Below are 23,383 nucleotides of genomic sequence, written 5' to 3' on the forward strand. Positions count from 1 at the left end.
GCATTGATTATAAATGGGTGAATGCCTTTTTCTGCATCAAGACTTGGTATTAGTGTCTCCATTGTATGTTGTGTACCCTTTGTAATCACATGTAACAGCATCCTCATGTATTAACTTGGGTAAGATGGTTTCCAGTCTCTTTGCTATGATGGAGGTGAAAAGTTTGTAGTCTATATTTAAAACACTAAGTGGACGATAACTGCTACATTCAAACTTTTCCTTTCCTTCCTTAAGAATAATTGAAATCATTGCTTCATTCCAGGAAGGGGGGGATTGTGTTATTTGTCATCACCCAGTTACAAGTCTTAAGGAGGGTTGGAACCAAATGCTTTTCCATAACTTTGTACCATTCTGGGCCAAATCTGTCTGCTCCCGCCATTTTCCCTCCTTTCAGTTTCTTATTTGCAGAGTTAATTTCTCTGCTCAGCTATGCTCCCTTTGGTATTTGAATAGTTCAAGATGTTAGTGTGTAGTCTCCACAGAGTGGATGGAGTCTTGTTGTTAAGGCATATATTAACATAGACTGGGCTGTGGTCCGAGATGGTACTGGGCCCAATCTCACGGCTCTTCACCCTCCACATAAAGTTTCTGGACATAAATACCCTGCTCAAAAAACTAAAGGGAACCCCTAAACAACACAATGTAACTCCAAAGTATATCAGACTGGTGTGAAAGCAACCTGTCCAGGTAGGAAGCAACACTAATTGTGAATCAATTTCACCTGTTGTACAAATGAAACAGACAACATGTGGGAATGAGAGACAATTAGCAAAACAACTCCTTATAAAGGAGTGATACTGCAGGTGGTGACCACAAACTATGACACTGTTCTCCTGGTTTCTGGCTGATGTTCTGGTCACTTGTGAATGTTGTTAGTGTTCTCAGTTCTGGAGGGAGCATGAGGCGTGTCTACAACCAACACAAGTTGCTCAGGTTGTGCAGCTCATCCAAAATGGCACATCAATGTGAGCTGTGGCAAGAAGGTCTGCTGTGTCTCCCAGCACAGTGTCCAGAGCATGGAGGAGACACCAGGAGACAGGCCAGTACACCAGGAGACGTGGAGGGGGGCGTAGCAGCAGGACCGCTACCTCCTCCTTTGTGCACGAAGGAACAGGCGGAGCTCTGCAACATGACCTCCATCAGGCCACTAATGTGATGTTTCTGCTCAAACTGTCAGAAACAGACTTCACCAAGGTGCTATGAGGGCTCACGTCCACAAGGGGGCCCTGTTCTTTCAATATGATTCTCCACTTTTATTTTGAGTAGGATTCCAAATCCAGACCTCCATGGGATAATAATTTTGATTTGCGTTGATCATTTTTGTTATTTTGTTCTTAACACACTTTACTATAGATTGACTAAAGACTTTCAACTCCAATATTTCATTAATTGAGTTCTAGGATGTGTTATTTTAGTGTTCCCTTTATTTTTTCAGCAGTGTATGTAGTCCAACCTAGAGTAGACATTATGTACCTGGGGCTATTGTGTGTATTCTCTTTTAGCTGGATAATTGTCTCGCCACACATCGACGACTCGTAACTCGTTCATGAGGTGTGCCATCTTTTTCCTAATATTTCTAATGCCCCCTCTCCCCTTTTGATGACTCTAGCTCAGCATTGAAAGTTATATTGAAGTCTCCACCGCAATGTTTGTTGTCATAACTTCCAGTATTTTTTTATATTATGTCTGCAGCTCCCAAGTTGAAAAGATTTTTTCACGGTCTCTATTCAATTCAATTCAATTCAATTCAATTCAATTTTATTTGTAAAGCGCTAAATCACATCAACAAACATCTCAAAGCGCTCTTACAATGATAAGAGTACAACAGGACCCAACTAAACCCTTCCAAAGCAAGCAGGTGTAACAAGCAACAGTGGCCAGGAAAAACTCCCTCGCATGGAGAGAAGTTCAAGAACTCCCTCTTCAGGAAGAAACCGTGGGGCGGACCCTAGACTCTGGAAGGACGGCCATCCGCCTTGACCGGTTGGGGGGAGAAGTACATGGGATAGGACAGGGAGAGAGAGGAAAGAAGAGGGAGAGAGAGAGTGGCAGACAGGCCAGATAAGTACAAATACTAAGAAAAGTCTATGATGAGCGTTGGTCTGATGATGAGCCAATCTCAGTCTGGAGTTTAAGGGCCGTGCCGTTGCGGTGGGGTCCCGGTGCTGTGGTGAGGTCGGGTAGTAGGACCGTCGTAACTCCACTCTGTGAGTCTTGGGTCTGATCCCCTGGATCCTGCTCTCCTCCTGTCAGGGATAAAAAAGACGGCGGCAGTTTCTGGTGGCTCCAGTAATGTTGTTACACAGAGAGAAAGAAAGAAAGACAAGAAACAGAACCTCCAAATGTAGAGTTCCTCCCTTTAACGGGAGAGAAAAAATCCCCTCAGCAGTCTAGGCCTATAGCAGCTCAACTTAGTGCTCCTATTTTATTCCTATTTTATTCCTAAGGATAAGCTTTATCAAATAGGAATGTTTTTAGTCTACTCTTAAATAAACTAATGGTGTCGGCCTTTCGGACCGAGGCCTTTCTATTCCCTCCTGCAGAGACTGATGGAGGCTATGGAGCGCTCTTAAGGCTTTCACATGCTCTCCGCAGTGCGCAGTGACGTCAAAATCGTCATCCGCCCCTTTGCGCAGGGTCCGCAATGACCCCACTGCGGTCGAACTCACGCAGACCAAATTTTGTGATGGCACGGCCTGTGCGCTGCTGACTACTCATGCTCCAGAGGTACTGGCCGCTTGTGCGAGGAGATCCTTCGTCTCCCCGTCTGAACAATCACAATTTAAAAGCAAATACAGTGCCTTGCGAAAGTATTCGGCCCCCTTGAACCTTTCAACCTTTCGCCACATTTCAGGCTTCAAACATAAAGATATAAAATAGTTAAGACTCTCCCCTGATAGCATCCGATGTGTCATCAGTCCATACGGATGTCAGGTTCTCTCCATTTCCTATATTGCACAGAGAACAAGCTGCGATGCATTAAGTATATTCAATAAATCGCCCAGCCCTCTTATCAGTATACAAATCAGAGAAGAACATTAACTCATTACTATGTCAATATTGAAATGCATTGCCGAACCCAGATGAAATAAATAAATGATTACTTGATATTGGAAAATACCTGCTATGCCTCTTTAAATCAAAATGTTTCCTGAACTGTAACCATATCCTGAGTGAGGCTTTACCAACCGGGTTTGTGAACTGTATACTACAGTCATGTGTAACGATGATGTGAGTGTTGGTAGAGGGTTGGATAATACTTCCACCTAGTCTGGACCCTGCTTATTCTCATCTGTATAAATCCAATGAATTAGTTTTACTATGTTCGCAAGCCAATAATACCAAAGAAAATGGAGTAGTCCTAACCAGTGTTGGACAATACCGTCACTTTTGACATTAACTAATACTCTAATGCATAACTTTTAAAAAAAACTAACTCGGTTAATCTTACAGTATGGTGCGTTTGTCCATTACTTGGTAAATTTATTCATTTTTGACAAGCTGCATTGTACTACTTCCTGTTTACAGTGGTGACGCTGTGGCGACGTGTTTCTCTTTATTCAAGTTTGTGCGCCGCGGTGGTCATCGAAAGTCAAGGCGTGTTTGTCAAAGTGGAAATCTTCCCTTGACTTGTCTTTACTTTCCTTTGGTGTTTACTTTTCAGTACCTTGGTAGAAGCCCCTTTATGCTTTAGATCTGGTGGATTTCTTCGGTTTATATTGGGGTAAATCTCTTAATTGCTTTGGTTCTGCCGGGAGCTCTCTCGATACAGCCATCTCGAAGGTGTGCCGGCTGCAGCATTTTTAAAGGCAGCTTGGGAGGGCTCTAGAAAAGTGAATGATTTTGATGAAGTGTTGGTGTGGTAAGAAATGTGTCACTGTTTTCCAGAAACTCTCAGTACACAGAACACTCAGAAGACCTATGGCACTCTGCCTTTCAGGACGGTGGAGTTCAGCAATGCTGACAACTCCGGCGATGATGGTGAGATCAATGTCAGCCAGTCACTCATGGCATTTTCTCACACATGGAGGGGTTTATGTTTATGAGGCGACACCCTGCTGTCTCAGGACATAAAGGTTAGTTAGTTACTGTCAAACTGTTTTTAACTCAGCAAAGGAGAACGTGGCTCTTCTCCTGCGACGGGTGAAAGATTCAAAGACTAATGTGAGGAAATCAGCACTGCAGGTACGTGGAGCTGCGCCAGACTGCTTCTTCTTGACGTGGACCTTCAGTTTATGGAGCACCAGGAAAAACTTTTTCACATCTGTGCTGTTTGACCCACTCACAGGCTTTGGTGGGTTTACTGAAACATGGTGTGATCCCTATGAGCTGGGAAAACCTGGAGACGCTGTCTGAGCGCTGCAGAGACCCGGCTGTGTCTGTGAAGAAGAAAGCCCTGCAGTGTGTGGGAGAGCTGCTCTCTGTGAGTATTACAGGTCTGCTTTGACGAGGGGACCTCAAACACGCCATGCGATCTGGAGCAAGGAAACAACATTCAAAAACACAATTTTTAAACGACACTAAGTGTTTCCCTTTGTTTTAGTGCAAAGAAATGAAAAGTTGACATTTAAATACATTTTTAAGTCTTAAAAGATTTTCAAAGTCTTAAAAATTAAACATATTTTAAAGAAAATGTTTGGCTAATATTCAGAGCCGGGCCAAGCCTTCGTGTGGCCCTAAGCAAAATGAGACTTTTGGGCCCTCTATCTCTGCCAATCATATTGATTGTTGATCATTCACACACCTACTATAAACTCTTTGTGGCTCTGGCAGTTTTGTTTACATTATCCTATTGTCAGCCTGACATGTCTTTACTTATGACATGTCATTTATAAAGACATGGGGGTGGTCCAGTTAAGTACCTAAATAATTCAAATGCAATAATAATACAAATAATACCAATGAATGAATGACGTCCAGGATGCCACATGGTTCGTAATCTCAAAATGTAGAACATTCAACTGCAAGAGTGGCCTGGGGTTGAACATTCCAAGTGATAAAGCTTTGTATTTACAGTAAAAGGGTCATCTGGTTTATTATTTGTGGTTACAAAAAACTGCAACAGCAATGTGCATAAATAATTTTGTAGCGCAAGAACAATAATTAAGTGAAATCACTTAGATATATAGAAATAGTGACAAATTCAATTGTACAACAACAAACAAAATTAAATCAAATATCAAGCAAATACTTCAATAATGTTAATGAACAGAGTTACCAGAAACAAGGGAACAAAAAAGGTTTAAAAACATATATAAAGTGGAATAACTAGGTATTAAAACGATGTAAATGTGCAAAAAGTTTAGCAAAAAAATCTAAATACACTACCTTAATCCACATATTTGACAATCACCTTTTTGTTCCTGTTCTTCCTCAATACTCCACCCAATACTCCACCCAATACTCCACCCACTCCTCAAAACCTGTGCTTCCTGGCTTTTCATTTATGACATCACTGTAAGAAATCTGAAGGCCAACTTTGTTGTTGATACAACCCTAACCCTAGTCCACTCAGTCTTTCTTGTGCCATGGAAGATCTCAAGTAGTTTTTTTGTATTAATTCGAGCTTGGAAAAGCTCTGCAGATGCTCCAGTGCCAGGGAGAGTCGCGCTCTCCGCAGAGCCACCCAAAGATTTGGGTACAACTCACAGATCTCATTTTGAGAGAGTAAGTGAGCAATTCAAAGGGGGTCATCTGTGCTTTAGGGAGTTCTGGAAGGTTCTCCATCTCTGCAGCCAGTGCACTCCCATCAAGATCAGACTGTTCTCCAAAGACGAGTGTGTCTCTGAGAACTCTACACTGGTCCTTCCTTGCCTGTGCATCAAGTTGGCTAAAGTTGTGAAGCACTCCAAAAATGCTTCAGACCAAGCAAAGCCTGGATGGTACGGTCTACCACAACATTGGAAAAGGATACTTCCAGCCTCTTCATCGCATCAGATTGTGGCTCATTAAAAATATAAACTTCTCTCGTTTTAAAACTAGCTCGCTAATTGCTATTAACGGCCACACACATCCCTTTGATAAACTTTTCATTATCAAGTCATGCAAACATACCTTTATCTTGGCATTTTTTCTCCTCTTCCACTTTCTTTTCTCTGCACCTGAAGGATATGTCCTTTTTTTGTGACAAGTTTGGCCTCTATCCTGCGCTTTGGAAGCACAGTGCACACTGCACAGCAGGAGGTGCACGTCACTGGTGCAGCAGAGCTTTGACATTTAAAGAGAGGCAGGAAGAGTCACTCGGCCTCCATCAGCAGCAGCAGTTTTTGTACAATAATATATCTTTGATCATGTAGAAATCATCAGGCATTCATTCAAAAGATAAAAGTTATGTATATGTATATATATAATTTGTTAATTGCTCTTGGGGGGCCCCCTAGTGTCCGCAGGTATTATGCTTTGGGCCAGCTCTGCTAATATTGTGGAGCCTTAACTCCTGGTATAAAAAACAAACACTGCAATCCTTGGATACTGTAGAAAGAGTAATTTTTTGGTTGAAAAATTCTTCTTAATGTCCTCATAATCTCATTTTCACACTTTGAAATGCCATCTTGTGGGCTGAATTGATCCTTAGGTTCTTCAGTTCTGCCCTCAGGACCATATTTTGAACACCTCTGGATTAAACTTTGAATTTAGTGGGTTTAGTGGCAGTATTGTGTGAAGTGAATTTTTCCATACTTGTCCTGGTGAATGAAGTGAAAGTTTAGTACATGCTTGATGTTTTCGCTTCCCACCACCAGGCCAAACCAGAGAGCAGTGTGGTGCAGAAGGCGTGGCTGCACGGTGTCGTTCCCGCTGTGGTGGACTCTGAGAACTCGGTGCAGGACAAAGCTCTGGAGGCTTTGGAGCAGGTCCTGCTCAGTCAGGTCAAACCTTACTCAGCAGATCGTCACCTGGACGCCGGTCAGAGGCTGGCCTGGGACCTGCTCTTCCTGATGTGTGACGGGTGCCAGAACCTCAGGTTGGTTGGTTTTGTTGAGGACACAATCACACAACTTAAACTTCAGTGAATACGCAAAGCGTAGATTTTTATCTTTTGATTGAAAACATACTTTAGTGAAACTAAAATCATGAAACAAATCATATAAAAATGTGGCTTTGGGTTTTTTTCTTTGTTATTCAGCCGCTATTTCAGTCGGGCCTTCAGCATCTGGTCCAAACAGAACAAGTTCACCCAGATGTTCTTCACCAACCTCATCTCTCACACTGAGGCTGAGCACGCTGCTGGAGCTTGGCTATTGCTCTCTAAGGTGGCGGCGTCATCCCCAAAACTTCCCTTTGGCAAGGTTTTGGATGCCTGGGACATCATGGTCAAGTGAGCATGACACAGTTTTATTTACATTTGCAGTGGCTTGTGGGCCAAGTTTTAAATATGTCAAATTTCTCCATTACCAAGGTGACATGATCACATTCATGAATGTTGATTAAAAATAGAGACTTGAAGTGAATATTTGTATTGAGGGAAGTGCCATCATCTCATAAACCCTTGGGGGGTGCATGGTCATAGTTGGACCCTCTGGTAGTGAGGATGGAATTTTTACAGCCCTCACAAATGACTTCTCATTTCTGCTCTGCTGTGTATTTGAGTTTCATATATGACTTGAGAATCAGAAGAGTGAAACTCTTTATGATTTATAAAGATTTATTGAGTATATTTACTATCTCAGTTCAAAGGATGTGAACATGACGACATGCTGCCACATCCTGTCTGTAGTGGGAGACATCGCTGCACAACTGAATGAAGATACAAAGCAAAGGATAGTTGGTAGGTAATAAGGAAAGTGGCTGATTTACTGGAGGAATCCAGGGCCGTCATCATGTAGCACTCTGTTCCTTTCTCTCTTACTCCAGCTGATCTGATGTCATGGCTGAAGACTTTCACTTTGTCTCTGGAGCTGATCAGTGCTGCTGTGGAGACTCTTTTTCAACTTGGCCGCTGTGAGGACATCAAACAGACTCAGGTTGGAGGAGCTTGCTTAGAGGCAGTGGCCAGTGCCAACCACTTCTGGTTTCAAAGTACAGAAGTTAGCCTGTCTTCAGAAATAATCCATCTGTGTGTAACATGACGTGTAAAATTTCATCATTAAAACAAGATGATCAGTGGAGACCAATCTGCAACACAATGTGCAAAGCTTAAAGTGCTTATGACACCAAAAAATGTTCAAGAAGAGAAATAGATAAATAAAAAGAATCCGTGGAATAAAACATTTTTGTGATACTGCTGTCATCTGCTCGCAAACAATTATGAAAAATTTGTGTAATTAATTCATGATTCTCAAGTCTGCTAAGCGAGCTTTTTGAACTGCCGCCATCTTGGTTGTGACATCACACGGAGGACAACCAGACGTCAAAACATAGCGATGAACGCACAGCAAAGCGAAGAAAGAGATATTCTCTGACATTTCAGACTGTTCAGCAGTAGTTGAAGACTTTTCAAGGAAGAAGAAGAGTATCAGAGAGTGTTTGACAGAGCGATGGAGGTCAGACCGTACAGAATTGGGGGATTTCGTGACGATCGACCAAGAAACTCCGGCACAGATTCAGATGATTCTGAAGACGATCGAAAAGGCAACGTGAATGTGTCTATATCAGTTTATAGTAGGAGACTCCAGAGTAAAGACTGAAGATCTGATATGATAATACATGTTCCACTCACCCATGTTCTGACTCCACAGTGAGCGCTCGTGCCTCACAGCCAGAAGGTCATGGTTCAAATCCCGGCCAGGTCCTTTCTGTGTGGAGTTTGTATGTTCTCTCTGGGGGCTTTTCCACAAGAAAACAACAGTTCTAGTTCGGAGCCAGGGTCGGATTTAGCACCAGTTCTTTGTGTGTTTCCACCGCCAAAACTCCGGCCTGTCAGGGGCTAAATGGGTGCTAAGCTGGCGGAGTCATCGCGACCTACGTGGCGGGAGAGACGCTGAACCGGCTTTCTGAAATCTACAGCAAACACAGAGCCCCGGAGTGGTTCTAGAGACAAAAATACTAATGACGCTTTGGAACGATATAATAAGTTGCTCCCTCAAGTTAATAATACGAGGGAAGGAGATAATTTAATACGCGATTGCAGAGCCGGTGGCTCTCGAACTGTTGTGCTGCAGAGCTCCTGCCCCATCAGCTGCGTTGGATATATAATAATAATAAGTTTTTCATTTGTACGTTATTTGCAGTTTTTCATGGTTGTTTTTTTTTCAAGTTTTTCATGGTGACATGATTGTAATTAACTTCACTTCCAGGTCTTGTATGGTGTTATGAAAGCTTGGATTTTATAGCCATAAAATGAGGCTTGAGGCAAGGTTGCCATTGGAAACAGTTTTAGAGCAGCGTTCTCATTCTTCACCTCCATTCCTCCATGTTGAAGCATTTGATTCAGACACATTCAGAAATGATGTGAAAGGAGCAGAAATTCACTATGTAATGCCTAAATGTTGAAAAATAAGCCCCAAGCTCATTCACGCGTTGTTATTATTATTATTTTTTGCTATGGCCACTCCAGGGCTCCGGACTAAAACAAGACAGACGTGAAAAAACACCACTAGAGCGACGAGGAGACTCAATGTTTTCTGGCTCAGGCCAGACTAGATGGAATGACCCGGACCAAACCACTGTTGCAGTCTGTCTCCTGGTTCTTGTATGCATGCTGCATTGGTGAAATCAGTGACGTACCACGTTTTAAAGTGACGCAATGACATGGCTCTCACTTGGCTCCATTAACAATGGGGAAAAACAACCGGTTGTTTGGCGATGCTCATTTAAGAACTGGCAATAGTATCTGAACTAGCACCTTGTTGGAAAAGCCCTATCTTTTCCGGGTACGCCGGTATACTCCCACAGTTCAGAAAAAATGCACTGGGTTTACTGGAGGAAGGCCCTGGGCCTCCATCAGCTCCCCCTGAGCACTACTCTGTGTGGCTGCTGCCGATGGGTCAGTTTGGTGAAGACATTTCCCCTCTGAGGACTAAGGGACTTACAATAAATTTACAATGGTCATCAATCTATCCCGTATCGTGAATGATCTACTAAAGTACGTCTAAGTAGACAAATTCTTGTACACCATACAATGTACCCTGTTGAAACCTTCTCCCGTCTCTGTTAATTTTCAACGGCGCAAATTTCTAAAAATGTTAAAAATGTCAACATTCCAAGGCGCATCTGATGAAGGCAAATATGGCTTTAACTTTAATTTGGAAAAAATACAATTAACATGAAATATGGTGTCATAAGCTCTTTAAATCCTGACAATGAAGTGTTCAAAATGAGGCGTACACCAGTGGAAGAAGTTTGTAGAATAAGGCTGCAACTAATGGGAGGTGTTTTCGGGTTGTTTCACTGAAGATTTAATGTTTTCTTTTCTCCACAGGAGTTTCTGAAACGGCACTGTGGAGAGCTTGTGTCAATCTGTGAGAGCTATTTAGCTAACATCATGCTCAGTGAAGACGGCGCTCAGAACCTGAATGAGGAACTCATGGTGAGAAGCAACCTTCGGCAGGTTACACACCGACACCAACACTCTTTACCTGACCGGGAACTTAAAATCTACACACTACCTCACAAATGTATCATCACGTCAACATTCAAAAACATACATGAACTCTCAATCTTTCGACAATTTCTTTTTTTTTCTTCTTTTTTTGCGCAACCAACGAGAGCACAGGCTGCCAAAGTGAAGAAGAAGAAAAAAAGACGTCACGAAATTGATGGGTGTAAAAGAGGGAAATGTCTAAATCAAATCTTTTGTCCCCATAGCCTGCGTATGCAGCCCCAGAGGTGAAGAAAGTCTGTCATTTCCCTCACTTGCTTGCTCAACTTTTTAGCTCAGAGACGAATCAGAGGTTTTCCCTTCATGAAATCATGCTGGGAAATAACCGCTCCCTCTTGTAATGGATGCTCACTTTAGATACACACAGATAGATGAAAACCTAAAAAAATGACCAGGGTTCGCACAGTTATGAAAAACTTGAACAAGTTATGCAAATTTAAAATGCAATTCCCAGGCCCTGGAAAAGTCATGGAAATCCAGATGACATAATAGATTAGTAGGGCAGATATAATTATGTATTATTTTCAGATAAAATGAAATACTGTCAGTTGCGGTGTTTCAGTGGTGTGTGAGAAGCGCATTCCATTATTTCCGCCACCGGTGTCATTAGAATAACACCGGGAGCGTAGCTCCGCTAAAGCAGGGGGCTGGACAGGTGTCAATAGCAGCGTCATGCCAGGGAAGTGCAGCTTCAAGGATGAGTGACTGCTGGCAAAAGGTGATGATTAAGACGCACAAAGTGCAAGTTGTGCTGCAAGACGTTCAATACTTCCAACATGGGCAGGGCTGTGCTTGTTTGCAACACAAAAGGGAAAAAGCACAAAGTAGCTCCTCCTCATTCTCTCTGTGCTTGCCTTCAGGCAGCTGTAACGCCGCCCTGCTGGCAGCATTAAGAACAGTCTATAGCTCGGTTTGTGGGTTCACTCAGGATCTTCCTGGCCTTTAAGTTTTTCCCCTATAAATCCCACACCCGCTTCCGTTAACACACTGACGTCATCACCTGAGCTGTGACGGAACATATCTCAGTCTGTTGTCTCCAAGGTCTGCTGCAGTGCGGCGTCTGATTGGTCAGTCCAACACGACACCGCCCTCACCGCAGGAGCTGATTACTTCAGCCACTGTTTGTACCTGGGCAGGAAGAGGATTGACGCGTGTTCAGACTGGCCGAACAGTGGTCGAGTCCTTGCTGCATGGTACAAAAGTACTTTCTCTGAAGTGGGAGTAACAGTCATCCAGAGTTCTATCTCCTCTGGTGGGGAAGCTGATGTGATGGCTTCCCGGTGGTCAGTCTGGTAGCTGGAGATGGCATTATGTAGCTCGGCTAATGCAGCATCTGTGTTCGCCCACAGGTGAATATAGATGGAGCTGAGAATAGCGGAGCTCATTCTCGGGGGAGATAGAAAGGCCGACATTTGGGAGTTCCAGTTCCGGTGCAGAGAGGTTGTCAGCCTAATTTTCCAGTTTGCCACAGGTTTTATCAATTAACCCCAAAAAACTGTTTTTGTCAATCCTGGTGGACATTTTACAAAAGAATGAGGAAAGGGGTAACCACTAGAAGTGGAATAAGCGTGAGTTTGACCAAAGCTGACCCAGACTCCAGTCTTCGCCGAAGTAGCACTCCGGACTTGCACCCACAAGAGGAAGCGAGCTCCGAGGCTAGCCTGCAAAGTATCTTATACTAACCTCAAGTTGCCTTTTGAGAGAATACATGCGCACATTTGTACAATTCATACTTGCCTGTAGATAGAAGTTTATTACAGCCTCATATAAAATAAACAATAATGATAATATTAAAGCAACAAGCTCTAATATCGGAATAGTATCAGTATCGGCAGATATCCAAATTCAGGTATCGGGATCGGATCGGAAGTAAAAAAAAAAGTGGATTGGTGCATCCCTAAGTAGTCTCAGGGAAAGTACTTGATGTTATTATAAGAATTTGCAATGTTTATGCTCCTAGAAGTGATTTTACTTTTTATAGAAAGACTTTTGATTCAATGATAGCGGGCACAGGGGTTGCCATATGTGGTGGCCATTTGAATAGCCATCTCAATCCACAAGAGGGCTCATCCAAAAACCCAATTACTACTCCATTACTTAAGGAAATCAATGCTTTAATGACAGAGCTGGGTATACTAGATTAATGGAGGGATTGCTATCCATCAGGCTGTGAGTATTTTTATTCACATCCACATTATATCCATATTCACTTACATTTTATCTCAAAACTCCCGGATAGACCTTCCTTTTCCTATTTGCTCTTTTGTATCTTACCATCTTTCCCGATATGTTCAGAGTTGATGTGTTTGAGATTCTGTATGTAGTTTCAAATTTTGTGGGGGGAAAAACCCAATTGCCAGAGGCAGACGTACACAGACGTATGTATAGCGTGTTGTCTGAAAGTATGCACTGTATTGTACGATGGCCTGGAAGTGTAAAACACTACCAAATGGAGAAAACTACCAAAAAAAAAAAATATATATAGATATGAGGCTTTCCTTGGCATAGTTCGTACCTGCCGATACCGATACCAACTTTTAGTGTGGTATCGGCCCCCCCTCCCGATACTGGTATCGGTATCGGCACAACACTATTAAAATGTGTGGTCCGGGATTGCGGGGTCATGTCTCCATAAGCCATATGTGTGCACAATAATCGCTACTCAGTTTTGAGTTCACATTTCTATTTTTAAGCATTATATAACCATATGGGCTTTATTTAAAAAAGGAAATAATGTTTTCATTCGGTTGATAAAATGAATCACCTGCAGTGCACTAACTCAGATTTATTCAGGTAGGTGTGGGGACTATTATATTGTTTGTAAAGCTGTAAGTTCACTTTCATTATTCTTGCAACCAGAAATGGTTACCAGCGTTTCATGCCTCCATCATTGTCAAAACATTCAGAGAAAATTAAGAAAAAGAATTTACAATTTTGTCTTTGTCTCTAAAAATGTAAAAGAAAACAAAAAAAGGAACGTGGTTTACCTGTAATTTGCATTTGTTTTCTCATTTGGGTTCAAAACAACAGCCATCCCATCACCAGGCTGATTAAAGCATCATAATTTATTGTGATTTAATCTTTCCAGTATTAAGTACTGCACCAAAATATTAGTATTGTCAATATTGTGTTTAAAAAATATCAGCATATTGGCACATATCCAATATCGTGCATCCTTAGTGATTGAAGGTGGTCTTGTATTTCAGTTGTGGCTCTGGACCTGCCATCTCACACATCAACACCAACTGCTGCTATTGTTTCCTGTGGTTTCCAACAATCGTACATTTCACAGTGTGTTTTCGTCAGTTTTTAATACAGTCAAATAGTCAGGTCAACAGAAAACAGGACGGACAAAAAACAAACACCTCCTCTGTTGACTCTATGGCTCCTCTTTAGTGACTACAACTCCTCCGTAGTGACTCTGCAGCTTCTCTTTAGTGACTCTACAGCTCCTCTTTAGTGACTCTACAGCCTCTCCGTAGTGAGTCTACAACTCCTCCATAGTAACTCTGCAGCTCCTCTTTAGTGACTCTGCAGCTCCTCTTTAGTGACTCTACAGCTCCTCTTTAGTGACTCTACAGCTCCTCTGTAGAGACTCCACAACTCCTCTTTAGTGACTCCACAACTCCTCCGTAGTGACTCTGCAGCTCCTCTGTAGTGACTCTACAACTCCTCCATAGTGACTCTGCAGCTCCTCTGTAGTGACTCTACAACTCCTCTGTAGTGACTCTGCAGCTCCTCTGTAGTGACTCTACAACTCCTCCGTAGTGACTCTGCAGCTCCTCCATAGTGACTCTGCAGCTCCTCTTTATTGACTCTACAGCTCCTCTTTAGTGACTCTACAGCTCCTCTGTAGTGACTCTACAACTCCTCCGTAGTGACTCTGCAGCTCCTCCATAGTGACTCTGCAGCTCCTCTTTATTGACTCTACAGCTCCTCTTTAGTGACTCTACAGCTCCTCTGTAGTGACTCTACAACTCCTCCGTAGTGACTCTGCAACTCCTCCATAGTGACTCTGCAGCTCCTCTTTACTGACTCTGCAGCTCCTCTTTATTGACTCTGCAGCTCCTCTTTATTGACTCTACAGCTCCTCTGTAATGACTCTGCAGCTCCTCCGCAGTGACTCTACAGCTCCTCCGTAGTGAGTCAATGGCTCCTCCGCAGTGACTCTACAACTCCTTCGCAGCGACTCTACAACTCCTTTTTAGTGACTCTACAGCTCCTCCGTAGTGACTCTACAACTCCTCTTTAGTGACTCTACAACTCCTCTTTAGTGACTCTACAACTCCTCTTTAGTGACTCTACAGTTCCTCCGTAGTGAGTCTACAACTCCTCCGTAGTGACTACAAATCCTCCGTAGTAACTCTGCAGCTCCTCTTTAGTGACTCTACAGCTCCTCTGCAGTGACTCTATGAAGGTCTCACTGATTTACATGTTAATACATTTACTATTTGGTTAAGTTTTTTTTTTTCTTCATTTAAATTCAAATGTAGCTGTTGAAAGTTTCAATATTTCATATCCAGTGGATTTCTCAAACTTAATAAATCTAACAATGAGTAACTAGAAAATAAAAAAGCCTCGGAGGAAAATGCTCCCAGTTTCTGGATTACAGGCTGCATGATGTTGTTTCAACGAGGGTTTTATTTTATTTACTATCTTTATTTATTGGGTTTGAATGTGTTTTTAAGTCTTCAATAGGCTCCCAGAGTTTAATTCAGTTGAACCCTTTTCCTCATTGCAACAGTCAAACTCAGAGAAAAACTATTCTCAGTTGTAGCTTACCTTTATTATTGCAATAAATTTCCGGACTCCAAATACTCTTCTCAGGTTTTGAAGATTGAAGTGTGCTGCTCCAGACACATTTGTTGGTTAAGGAGGGCTAGAATTGCAAAGATTGTAGACCGCTGCACTAAACCTTCAACATACGTGCTGACTATATTAATTCTACCCTGTTCATATAATGAAAAGCGGCTTCTCTTTCAGATCAAACACCTCCACACTCTCGGTGTGGCGTCACTCCAATGCCCTGCAGAGGTGGGCAAGAGGACAGTTCTGCTAGTGGAGTCCATCCTCACAACACGCGGTGACAATCTGGCAGGTCGGAGCCGGACAAAAGGACATTTATTCATGGAAGGAAGGAAAATTGAACTGGTTAGACTACTAGTTTGTAGCAATGTGAGATATTGCTGACTGGCTGTTTGTTGGTCATTATTAACAGAATGTCAGATGGAACTGCCAGCCTCACTGCCTCTGTCCCAGTTCAGAGCAAACTCCCTGCCGACCAGAGTCCGAGCTCATGGCGTCATCACTTTGGGTAAGCTTCCCTTCACCATGCGTGCACACGCACTTCTTGCTGTCCAGTCATTTACACTCTGCGTCTGCTTCAGGTAAGCTGTGTCTGCAGCACGACAACCTCGTCCAGAAGTACCTCCCGGTGTTTGCCAGAGAGCTGGAGATCGGTACAGAAGTTGCTGTACGAAACAATGTGGTGGTGGTGATGTGCGATCTCTGTGTTCGGTACACAAACATTGTGGATCACTACATTCCCAACATCTCTGCCTGTCTGCAAGACCGTGAGGCCGTCATCAGGGAGCAGACTTTGATCATGCTGACCAACCTGCTGCAGGTGAGGTCAACTTGCATCGTGGTGAACAGCAAAGGACCAGCTTGTTAAAACTCTTTTAGTTTTTTGATTTATTTTTTCCAAACCAAACAGACATAATAATACCATCACAGTATAATACATATATGTCCATATAAAACATTGATCCTCCAGATCGTTCTTGAGTAAAAGTCTTCCATGTATTTCTGGGTTAGAGTTCGTTTGGCATTTGCTCCTTCCAAGACATAAAGCTTTCTATTCTCATATATTTAGAAAATGATCAGTAAACAGCTCAACAACAATAATAACTGATCACCTGATGTTCAAGCAAGAGTTCCAGTTTTCCTAATACCTTTCACATTTTTGAGTTGCATGTCTCAGAGCAAAGGTTAGTTGTTCCATAATGTATATTTTCTAAAATGTTTCTGTCCATTCTGGGACTTTTGGGATATCTTTACTCAGCCATGTTTATGTTATTGCTCTTTTACCCCCTGCTCGTCGTATTTGTAGTAAATATCTATTGCGTTTTGTCAGTGCAGAAGGCAAATTTCCTAAGGAATAATTAACATCCTTTAGATCGTCCACTGCAGGATGTAGGATTTCTCCAAATATATGTTTTTCTGTCTGGAGCTGTCCTTCCCCAGGTGATACTCGTCATAGCATTTAGATCATCTCGCCAGCGAAAAGCTTTTCTTGTGAGACTTTGGTTTGTTGAAGATGTCCTTCATTTGGCGAAACGGAGTTCATCCCAAAGTGACACGCCTCTTTGCTTAGTTTGTTTTGTCAGTGGCTTGGCATCTGACTTCTTGACCGAGCGAAACTTATTTGTCCACTGTTTGGAGAGACACATTGTCTATTTTCACCTCCTGACGTGTTGCTTCAGTATAACGCATGGTTTTTAATGTAGCGAGCTGTCCAGCCATCATTTGCACGGGCAATTTTTGGAAAGATAGCTGAAAAAAAATAGTGAACGGGTTGCTTAAAGTCGTCTAAAATATGTATATAATGGCCATCACTGCTTGTCACAGTCTAATTTTGGCTAAATCCCTATTTTTTATGCCCAGGAACGAGCAACGTGATTGGTCAATTCATACTACATGGTATATACAGTTAGGCCCAGAAATATTTGGACAGTGACACAATCTTCATGATTTGGGCTCTGCATGCCACCACATTGGATTTGAAATGAAACAACTACAACGTAATTGAAGTGCAGACTTTAAGGTTTAATTCAAGGGGTTGAACAAAAATATATGGAATGTAGGAATTGTAGGAATTTTATTTTTTACTTTTTTTTTTGCTTTTTCAAACAACATGCATGAACATACAACACAATTGAGGGCAATGATATTTACAATTTTTATATATATATATATATATATATATATATATATATATATATACGGATAAAAAATACAATCAACAAGTAGGAGCAATGCACAGATTTTGCAAGATTATGTACTCAACTATAGACAGTCCTTAAGAGTTTTTGATACTAGCCCATTTTTCCCACTATTCCTCTCCTTTTTGTTTTTGGAATCTTAGTGTGAAAGTCAATATCTCCATCTTGTGAATCATGTTTATTATGTTTTTGAGCAGTTTCACGGTGGGCGGGTCCCTCTGCAGCAGCATTTGGTTATTGCCTTTTTGCTCGCCACCATAATGACCCTCAGCAGGTATGAGTCTCCTCTGCTCAAGCCCTTTGGAAGCTTTCCCAGGTACATTGACATGAAAGAAAGATCCAGTCCAATACTCAGGGTTTCTGATATTAGTTGTTGTACCTCCTTCCAGAATTTTGTTAAATTTGGGCAAGACCAGACTATATGGAAGCAGTCCGCAGAAAACGCTCCACACTCCCTCCAGCAGGACACCTCTGACCCACTCCATTTTAACTTCTGATTTGGGGTAATAAAAAATTGAATAAGATTCTTACAATTAAAATCCCGCCATAGTAAGGAGCTTGTTGTTAAAATTTTTTCCAGAGTTGTAGCCATATGTCATCTGAAATTACTATATTGGCTTCTTTCTCCCAACGCTGTCTAATATAATCTGTTGAGTTCTTATTGTTGGACATTGAATTTTTCTATAATTTCACAATAATGCCTTTTGGGCTTTTAGATTCATATGCTTTGTTAAATATTTGAATTATAGATGAATTTTCTTTACGTTCGTCAGTCTTAATTTCTGTTATAATAAAGTGGCGGATCTGTAAATATTGTAAAAAGTCTTCTTTAGCTAAATCATATTTTTGAAAAAAACCTTCAATACTAATTATTTCCCCACCTTTGGTGATACTACAGATGGAGGCAATTCCTCCTTTGGTCCATTGTATATATTTATGATCCAGCAGAGCAGGGAGGAAGTGTGGATGGAATGCAGGCCAGCACAACAGTGGTATTTCGCCTTGAAGTTGATACTTTCAAACGGCGTTAGACCAGGTTTTCAGGGATATACTAACCCATGGGTTTTGCAGCTGGCATGTTTCATGGAGCTTGTTCAAACAACCAGAACAGACTGTATAGGAATGTCCATTAGGGACAATTCAATGTCCTTCCATCTTGCTTCATAGCCTGGGTTACACCAGCACACCAGAGGCCTGAGCTGGGCTGACTGATAATAATCATACAGGCATGGCAGAGCCATACCCCCCCCCCCCCCCCTCTTTCCCGGCAATTGCAATGCTGCATATCTTACCTGGGGTCGCTTATTACTCCAAATGAATCTTGAAAAATGCTTAACCCATTCCCTGAATTGTTTTGCAGGCACCTCTGTTGGAAGTGCCGTAAATAGGTATAGTAATCTCGGGAGAATGTTCATTTTAATTATCCGTATTTTACTGCCAAGGTCTCGGGGGAGCAGGTCCACTGGTCCAGATCATCATAGACCCTTCTGTTTATCAGCCTGTAGTGATCATTCAACTGTGAAGGATCTTTTGTCAATATCACACCCAAGTATTTAATTTGTGATTGGTGCCAATCGAATTGATGCCTGTCGAGTAATTGTTTTGTTGGTGCAAAATTAAAGGTCAGCCTCTGGGTTTTTAAGATGTTGAGTGTAAAACCAGAACATTTTTCATATGTTTCCAAAATATTCATGACCAGAGGGATACCCGATTCAGGATTTTCAATGGTTATCAGAACGTCATCGGTATATAAGCAAATTTTTTTTCAACATTACCAATTCTTATACCTCTCAGGTTATTCTCCTCCCTAATAGCCTCGGCAAGTGGCTCAATAAATGAAGTTAAAAAGTAGAGGGCTTAGCGGGCAAGCTTGTCTACACCCGTGTTGTAATGTAATTCTATTTGAAAGACCACCATTGACTTTAAGCCTTGCTGTTGGAGAAGAATACAGCACTCTTATACTTTGCAGAAATGCACCAGAAAACCCAAATCTTTTCATAACCTGAAATAAAAAATCCTATCCGACAGAGTCATACGCCTTCTCTGCATCTAAGCTGAGAAGGACTGCACTTGAGTCTTCTTGAGAGATATGATTAATGATATGAAGGGCTCTTCTTATATTATCGCGTGTTTGCTTGTTACGTATAAAACCAGTCTGGTCCTCATCCGTCAAGAAGGGCATTATTGTACTTAATCTCTTGGCCAGTATTGCTGCGTATAATTTATACTCTACATTTAAGACACTGATTGGTGTATAATTTTTACAGTCCATCCTATCCTTCCCTTCCTTTGGTACAACTGGAATAAATGCCTCATTCCATGATGGCATTCCTTTAACTATACCTCCTTTTAAGGTATAGTTAAAGGAAGTCTTTAATAATGGAAGCAGAGATTCTCTCATACTCTTATACCATTCCAGAGGAAATCCGTCACAACCTGGTGATTTATTGGTCCTGAGATTTGAGATTCCTTTATCAATTTCCTCGGTGGAAATGTCCTGGGTAAGCCTGTCATTATCGTTTTCACCAGTGGATGGGAGGTCTAGGGATTCAAGAAATTTTTGTTTGGTACATTTATCCGCTTTGTCCGGCTGTGTATATAATGTGTAGTATTTTTCAAATGCCTTCTGAATATCTTCAAGTTTGGTGGTCATTTTATTTGTTTTTGGATCTCGAATTTCATAGATAGTGCTTTCTGCCAGTTGTTTCCTAATTTTCCAGGCTAGTAACTGAGTTGACTTGGGTTTGGCCTCATAGTATTGTTGTTTAATGAATCTCATCTTTTTTTCTAATTTCTTTGCTTAAAATTTTATCAATCTCCTGCTTAACAGGTCTGATTTGCTCCAGTATGGCTGGGTCCATCCCATAATATTACTGGACTGACTGTTCCATTGTCGTTATATTCTAAGTATTTTTCTATTTCCTGAGCCATCTCCATTTTAAAGGTTTTACTGTTTAATAGCCCTGTATTCAATCTCCATAAAGTATTTTTGGCTTTTCTATTTATACTGATTTCCATAGTTAAACCAGAGTGATCAGAGATGTCTCGTTGTCCAATTGTGCAGTCTTTCACTCTGTGTAAATCTTTGCTAAACGTGAAGATATAATCTAATCTGGAGTGCATATTATGCCTTGCAGAGTAGAAAATGAATTCTCGATCATGTTTATGCCGATTTCTCCATACGTCAACAAGTCCTAGTTCTTCCAAGATTTTCTGAACTCGTTTTTCTTCAGAAGTCCTTCCCTGCATTTGATTGGTTGTGTCTAGTTTAGGATTAAGCACCAAGTTAAAATCTCCTGCACGTATGCAGGTTTCCTGTTGTTTCTGTAGCAATGAGGTTAAATATCTCTTTGAAAAAGATGATGCTACTACCAGGGGGTGCATATATGTTACATAAGGTAACATCTTCCTGCTCTAACCTGCCTTTTACTGACACAAACCGACCCTCTTTATCTTTGTGTTCTGAGATAAATTCAAAATGGACAGAGTTTGGTATGAGAATAGCGACACTTCTTTTTTTCCCTGTTCTGTGCGAGGAAAAATTTGGATTTCTGAAGCCCATTTTCTTAAATTTCTCATGCTCTATGTTTAACAAATGTGTTTCTTGTAAAAAGGAAATATGGATTCTTTCTTGTTTTAACTTTGAAATTATTTTACCCCTTTTAATGGGATTGTTTATGCCATTCACGTTTAAGGATTTTATATTATGGTACTGCATGCAAGTTGGTTATTGTAGACATGTTATCCTTCACCTGTGCATAGTTAAACCAAGCCCTCAGAACAATAAACGAACACACAAGAACATTAAATGAACACACTCTAATGAACAGGTCTTCCAGTTCAGAGTGTTTTTTGTCATTTCTGTGTAGTAGGGGAAAGTGCCACTAAGTGGGGCCCCTACAAGCACAAAACAAGTTGGTGGTAGAGAAGAGAAAGAAAAAGTTACCCTCACCTGGCTTGGTACCTTGTATTTGTTTAGTTTTTTCTGGGGGGGTGGTGACTACACATTGGTCTTTGTTTTGATGATGGGGGGTGGGGAGGGAATACCTTTATATAAATCCAAAGGGAAACAAAAAAACACCAAAAAGCTGTTAATCCTCCGTCGTGACGTCCTCTTTCTCCTGCAGCTGGAACACTCTGAGCTTCTCCGGGACGCTCTCCTGATGTCCCACGCTCCAGCTGTGCTCCACGGCAGAAGTTTGTTGAGGGTCTCTGCAGTGACTTCTTTAGATTTTCTGGCAGGCAGCGACTCAGCGATCCTCCATAGCCTCCTCCACGTTGTTATACATTACCGTGCCCGAGTCGAAGTGCACACGCATATTGGTCAGCAGTCTGGAAGCGGATTTTACCGTCTTTCAGTGCTTTCTTGATGGGGCCATATTCCTTTCTCCACTGCTGCACACTCTCGGCATAGTCGTGGTCAAAAAACACCCGTTTCCCTTGAACATCCATCCATTTTCTCCCGCTTATCCGTTTCGCGGGGGTAGCAGTCTGAGCTCTGTCACCCAGATCACATTGCACCGATCAAGAACCTTTCCTTTCTTTCACTTTAAAGTTGAGGAAGTGCACTACGATGGAGCGTGGACTAGCAGCCGCCAGCGCCCTGTGCACCTTCTCTATCCCCAGACTGTTCTGCCCACACAGATCCACACTCTCGCCGAGTTCTGCCATTATCAACTCTTCCACGTACCGCGACACAGACGAACCCTCTGCATCTTCGGGGATTCCATAAATCCGTATGTTATTCCAACGTGAGCGTCCTTCTAAATCCGTGCTCTTCTGCTGGAGCAGCTTCTGGTTGTTTATAAGCTGAACGAGTGTCTTTAACTCCGATGTCGCATTTTTCTTTCTCCGCCATATTTGTCTCCATGTCTCCCAGCCACTTAACCATCTCCTCAATCCTGCTGGTCGCGTTAGTGACTTGTTGGTTAATTTCAGTCGTTAACTCATCCAGCTGAGCTTTCATGTTTTTTCCTGAAACTTACTCTCACCTGGGACAGTTCCTTTTTCGTCTCCGACTTCAGGTCTCTCATTCCCTCCGCGACCACCTCGCTCACAACCTTTCTCAGCGAGTCCTTCGTCTTGTCTCCTTCCTCACCTGTACTTTTTCCACCGGTTTTGCTTTCTCGTCGCGTTTCGGGGTCGGGATAGTTCCGAGTTGCAAGTCTCCCCTTCTTGTTTTTATCCCCGCTCATTGTTGTTTACGTTTCAGTAGTTTGTACCGTTGTACGGACTTGAATTTTGGGGATTTTCTTTAAGCTGATGCGGGAGCTCCAATCTATGCTGCTGCACTAGTCGCCATGACACCGGAAGTCCGAATTGTAGCTATTTTTATACAAATGCTCCTCATTTTAGGGTCTCAAAGGTAATTGGACAAATAAACATAACCCAAAGTAAAATGTTACTTTTCAATATTTTGTTGAGAATCCTTTGCAGGCCATGACTGCCTGAAGTCTGGAACCCATGGACATCACCAAACGCTGGGTTTCCTCCTTTGTGATGCTTTGCCAGGCCTTTACTGCAGCTGTCTTCAGTTGTTGCTTGTTTGTGGGTCTTAAGTTTTGTCTTGAGCAAGTGAAATGCATGCTCGATTAGGTTTAGATCTGGTGATTGACTCGGCCATTGCAGAATATTCCACTTCTTTGCATTAAAAAACTCCTGGGTTGCTTTTGCAGTATGTTTTGGATCATTGTCCATCGGTTCTCTTTATGGTAGACTTGGATACTGATACACCTACTTCCTGGACAGTGTTCTTCACTTGAGTGATGTTGTGAAGGGGCTTTTCTTCACCATGGAAAGGATTCTGTGATCATCCACCACTGTTCTCTTCCGTGGACATCCA

The 23,383-nt window shown here is 42.0% G+C and overlaps 1 protein-coding gene across 1 annotated transcript in view; it reads left to right on the forward strand.

Moving 5' to 3' along the window:
* Positions 1-23,383, forward strand: part of ncapd3 (non-SMC condensin II complex, subunit D3) — a 61,082-nt gene that overhangs the window by 13,075 nt on the left and 24,624 nt on the right. The window contains exons 13-23 of the mRNA XM_080482255.1: positions 3,889-3,981; positions 4,112-4,185; positions 4,289-4,423; positions 6,741-6,961; positions 7,124-7,315; positions 7,668-7,765; positions 7,852-7,961; positions 10,358-10,465; positions 15,521-15,635; positions 15,756-15,851; positions 15,925-16,163. Coding sequence (XP_080338381.1) covers positions 3,889-3,981; positions 4,112-4,185; positions 4,289-4,423; positions 6,741-6,961; positions 7,124-7,315; positions 7,668-7,765; positions 7,852-7,961; positions 10,358-10,465; positions 15,521-15,635; positions 15,756-15,851; positions 15,925-16,163 — 1,481 coding nt within the window. The remainder of the gene's footprint in view (positions 1-3,888; positions 3,982-4,111; positions 4,186-4,288; positions 4,424-6,740; positions 6,962-7,123; positions 7,316-7,667; positions 7,766-7,851; positions 7,962-10,357; positions 10,466-15,520; positions 15,636-15,755; positions 15,852-15,924; positions 16,164-23,383) is intronic.

This window comes from Lipophrys pholis (assembly GCF_963383615.2).
Source record: "Lipophrys pholis genome assembly, chromosome: 15".
NCBI classification, from domain to species: domain Eukaryota; kingdom Metazoa; phylum Chordata; class Actinopteri; order Blenniiformes; family Blenniidae; genus Lipophrys; species Lipophrys pholis.